The sequence below is a fragment of the Sinocyclocheilus rhinocerous genome, unplaced genomic scaffold, assembly GCF_001515625.1.
Source record: "Sinocyclocheilus rhinocerous isolate Xijiao unplaced genomic scaffold, SAMN03320098_v1.1 scaffold1510, whole genome shotgun sequence".
Taxonomy (NCBI): Eukaryota; Metazoa; Chordata; class Actinopteri; order Cypriniformes; family Cyprinidae; genus Sinocyclocheilus; species Sinocyclocheilus rhinocerous.
Genome location: NW_015664185.1, coordinates 622,195 through 625,530, shown reverse-complemented (window position 1 = coordinate 625,530; position 3,336 = coordinate 622,195). Strand labels below are relative to the sequence as shown.

General features: G+C 30.3%; 1 protein-coding gene across 1 annotated transcript in view; it reads right to left on the bottom strand.

Moving 5' to 3' along the window:
• Window positions 1-490: 490 nt before the first annotated feature.
• LOC107729805 (uncharacterized protein KIAA1755-like) overlaps window positions 491-3,336 on the bottom strand; it is a 38,169-nt gene continuing 35,323 nt past the window's right edge. Inside the window, exons 9-10 of the mRNA XM_016540506.1 lie at window positions 929-1,027; window positions 491-673 (exon numbers count right to left, since the gene is read on the bottom strand). Of these exons, the coding sequence (XP_016395992.1) occupies window positions 491-673; window positions 929-1,027 (282 nt within the window). The remainder of the gene's footprint in view (window positions 674-928; window positions 1,028-3,336) is intronic.

The window sequence follows — 3,336 nt, the reverse complement described above, 5'->3', positions numbered from 1 at the left end:
TGCTTCAGGACCTGGAAGACTTGCTGTGATAAATGGAACCATGAATTCTGCTGTTTACCCAACCAGTTATTAGGTTTAGGGGGCAAACACTTCTTCACACAGGGCCATGCAGTTTTGGATTTTGTTTTCCCTTAATAATAAAAACCTTCATTTAAAAACTGCATGTTGTGTTCACTTGTGTTATCTTTTACTAATATTTAAATTTGTTTGATGATCTGAAACATTAAAGTGTGACAAACATGCAAAAAAATAAGAAATCAGGAAACACTTTTTCACACCACTGTAGGTTGAATTAAAGCGGATGGATGACGTGTTCACAACATAAATAAACCCGACAGTGATTGACAGGAGTGTTTTGATGGCATATGTGCATGTATTTACTCATGTAATTAATAATACAGGGCTGGGAGGAAATAAACTAACGTCAGTGTTACTCAGCTTTTTAAGCGGAATCTAGACAGGCCAGTATACTATTATAAAGCTTTTCTACTCAATGTAAGGATTTATCAGTCCTCTGATGAAGGCAGTACCTGTAGTTCTCGTTTTCACACATCTCCTCTTTCCTGATGCGGGCCAGAAAGGTGCCGCCCTCCAGCCGCAGGCGGTTGAGTTTGGTGTCGTCCAGAACGCTCTTCATGAGACTCTTCTGCTGGCTGATGACCTCTGACACCTCCTACAGACGATCAATATTCAAATCAGCCTGTGTGAAGCTCCGCCCCTCCGCTGAACTTGCATTGAGTTACATTTAAAAAAAACATTACAAAGTAACAAAAGCAGAAGGCAACAGTTGCTAAGCTTGGATTGGTCAGTAACATTTTTAAGGCGGGGCTTAGCAAAGGGAACGCCGTAAACAAGGCAATTTAAATCATTTTCAATTGTGCTGCAGAGAATGACCATAAAATCACAGAGTTTCTGTCGACAGAATTACCTCAGACGTCTCCAGACTGCCGATGCTGCTCAGCGTCTCGATGGAGCTTTGAAGAGAAGCGATCGCAGCGCTGCAGCTCGCAGCAAACGGTTCGATTTTCTGTCAGCGGATAAAAAACAAACAAACTTAAGCACATTTTTTGCATTTTAAGTGTATTTTTAAAGTGTATGTAAGTGTGTAAAGCGTATTTTAAGTGTATTTTTTTAGAGTGTATGTAAGTGTGTAAAGTGTAATTTAAGTGTATTTTTAAAGTGTATTTTAAAGTGTCATTTAAGTTTATTTTTAAAGTGTAAGTAAGTGTGTAAAGTGTCATTTAAGTGTAATTTCAGTGTATGTAAGTGTGTAAAGTGTATTTTTAAAGTGTACGTAAGTGTGTAAAGTGTAATGTAAGTGTAATTTCAGTGTATGTAAGTGCGTAAAGTGTAATTTAAGTGTAATTTAAGTGTATTTTTAAAGTGTATGTAAGTGTGTAAAGTGTAATTTAAGTGTATTTTTAAAGTGTATTTTAAAGTGTAATTTAAGTTTATTTTTAAAGTGTATGTAAGTGTGTAAAGTGTAATTTAAGTGTATTTTTAAAGTGTATGTAAGTGTGTACAGTGTATTTTAAGTGTATTTTTAAAGTGTATGTAAGTGTGTAAAGTGTAAGTAAAGTGTAATTTAAGTGTATTTTTAAAGTGTATGTAAGTGTGTAAAGTGTAATTTAAGTGTATTTTTAAAGTGTATGTAAGTGTGTACAGTGTAATTTAAGTGTATTTTTGAAGTGTATGTAAGTGAATAGTGTAATTTAAGTGTATTTTTAAAGTGTATGTAAGTGTGTAAAGTGTAATTTAAGTGTATTTTTAAAGTGTATGTAAGTGTGTAAAGTGTAATTGTATATAAGTGTGTACAGTGTAAGTGTATGTAAGTGTGTACAGTGTATTTTAAGTGTATTTTTGAAGTGTATGTAAGTGTGTACAGTGTAAGTGTATGTAAGTGTGTACAGTGTATTTTAAGTGTATTTTTGAAGTGTATGTAAGTGTGTACAGTGTAATTTAAGTGTATTTTTGAAGTGTATGTAAGTGTGTACAGTGTATTTTAAGTGTATTTTTGAAGTGTATGTAAGTGTGTAAAGTGTAATTTAAGTTTATTGTGTAAAGTGTATGTTAGTTGTATTTTTAAAGTGTATGTAAGTGTGTAAAGTGTAATTTAAGTGTATTTTTTAAAGTGTATGTAAGTGTGTACAGTGCTATTTAAGTGTATTTTTAAAGGGTAAGTGTATAAAGTGTAATTTGAGTGTAATTTTAAAGTGTAATTTAAGTGTATTTTTGAAGTGTATGTAAGTTTTTCTAATTTGCATACAGGTTTTCTTTTTCTTTCATTACTTTCTTTTTTATGCTATTGTTATTTATTTTTATTATTCTTTCTGGTTTACACTTTACTGTATATTCTATATTTTTAATTTTTAATTTTTAATGTTAAGTTATGTTTGTTCCCCTTCTACCCTGTCATTCTCGTGAGGAGTAAACAAAGTAAGAATTTCATTGTTCATTCACATATGACAATGAAGCTCTTGAATCTTGAATCTTTTCTTCCTCAAAAATGCAAAAGTTTTAAAGTAGCTCAGGGTTTCCCAAACAGAGCTTTGTGAGTTGATGACAAGCTAATAATTAAATCCTAAAAATATAAAATAAATATCAGGGTTCACGCGCTGTAAGACCTTCAAGAGCATGGTTAAAAAGATATTAGATATTGGGGATGAAATAGACCATTTTAGGTAATTTGCCATAAAAAATATAGAATTTGTGAGCTTTATAACTGTTACAGTGATACCTAATTATCTTTATAAAAGTTTGCATGCTTCTTTAGGACTATACATCACATGTTCTTTCCTGTTTTGTGAAGTTTTGTTTAGGAATTATAGGCTTTTATTTGTTATATTTGGCCACGTCCATATTTTACATTATCATTATAGCCATCCAAATACTAAAGTTCAATTTGTTTTTTTGGATAATTATTGATCTAGGGATCAAAGATTAGCACTAATAATATAATAAAATCTAAATAATAATACAATTTGCTTTGTGCTTGAACCCCTAATGAATAAATAAAAAAATATATAATATATTTGTTTACCTTTATGTCATTTGACCATTAACCATCTTCAGAGAACCGTGAATAGTAATAATTATAATAATAATAAAATCATAATAAAATCTTGAAATCTAAATAACAATAAAATTTGCTTCATGCTTGAACCCCTAATGAATAAATTAATTAATTAATTAAAAAACATATATACATACATACATATACATACATACATACATACATGTATATATTTAAAAAATATATGTAATATATATTTATATATATACTGTACATACACACACACACACACACATGTAAATATTTCTAAAATTTATATATGT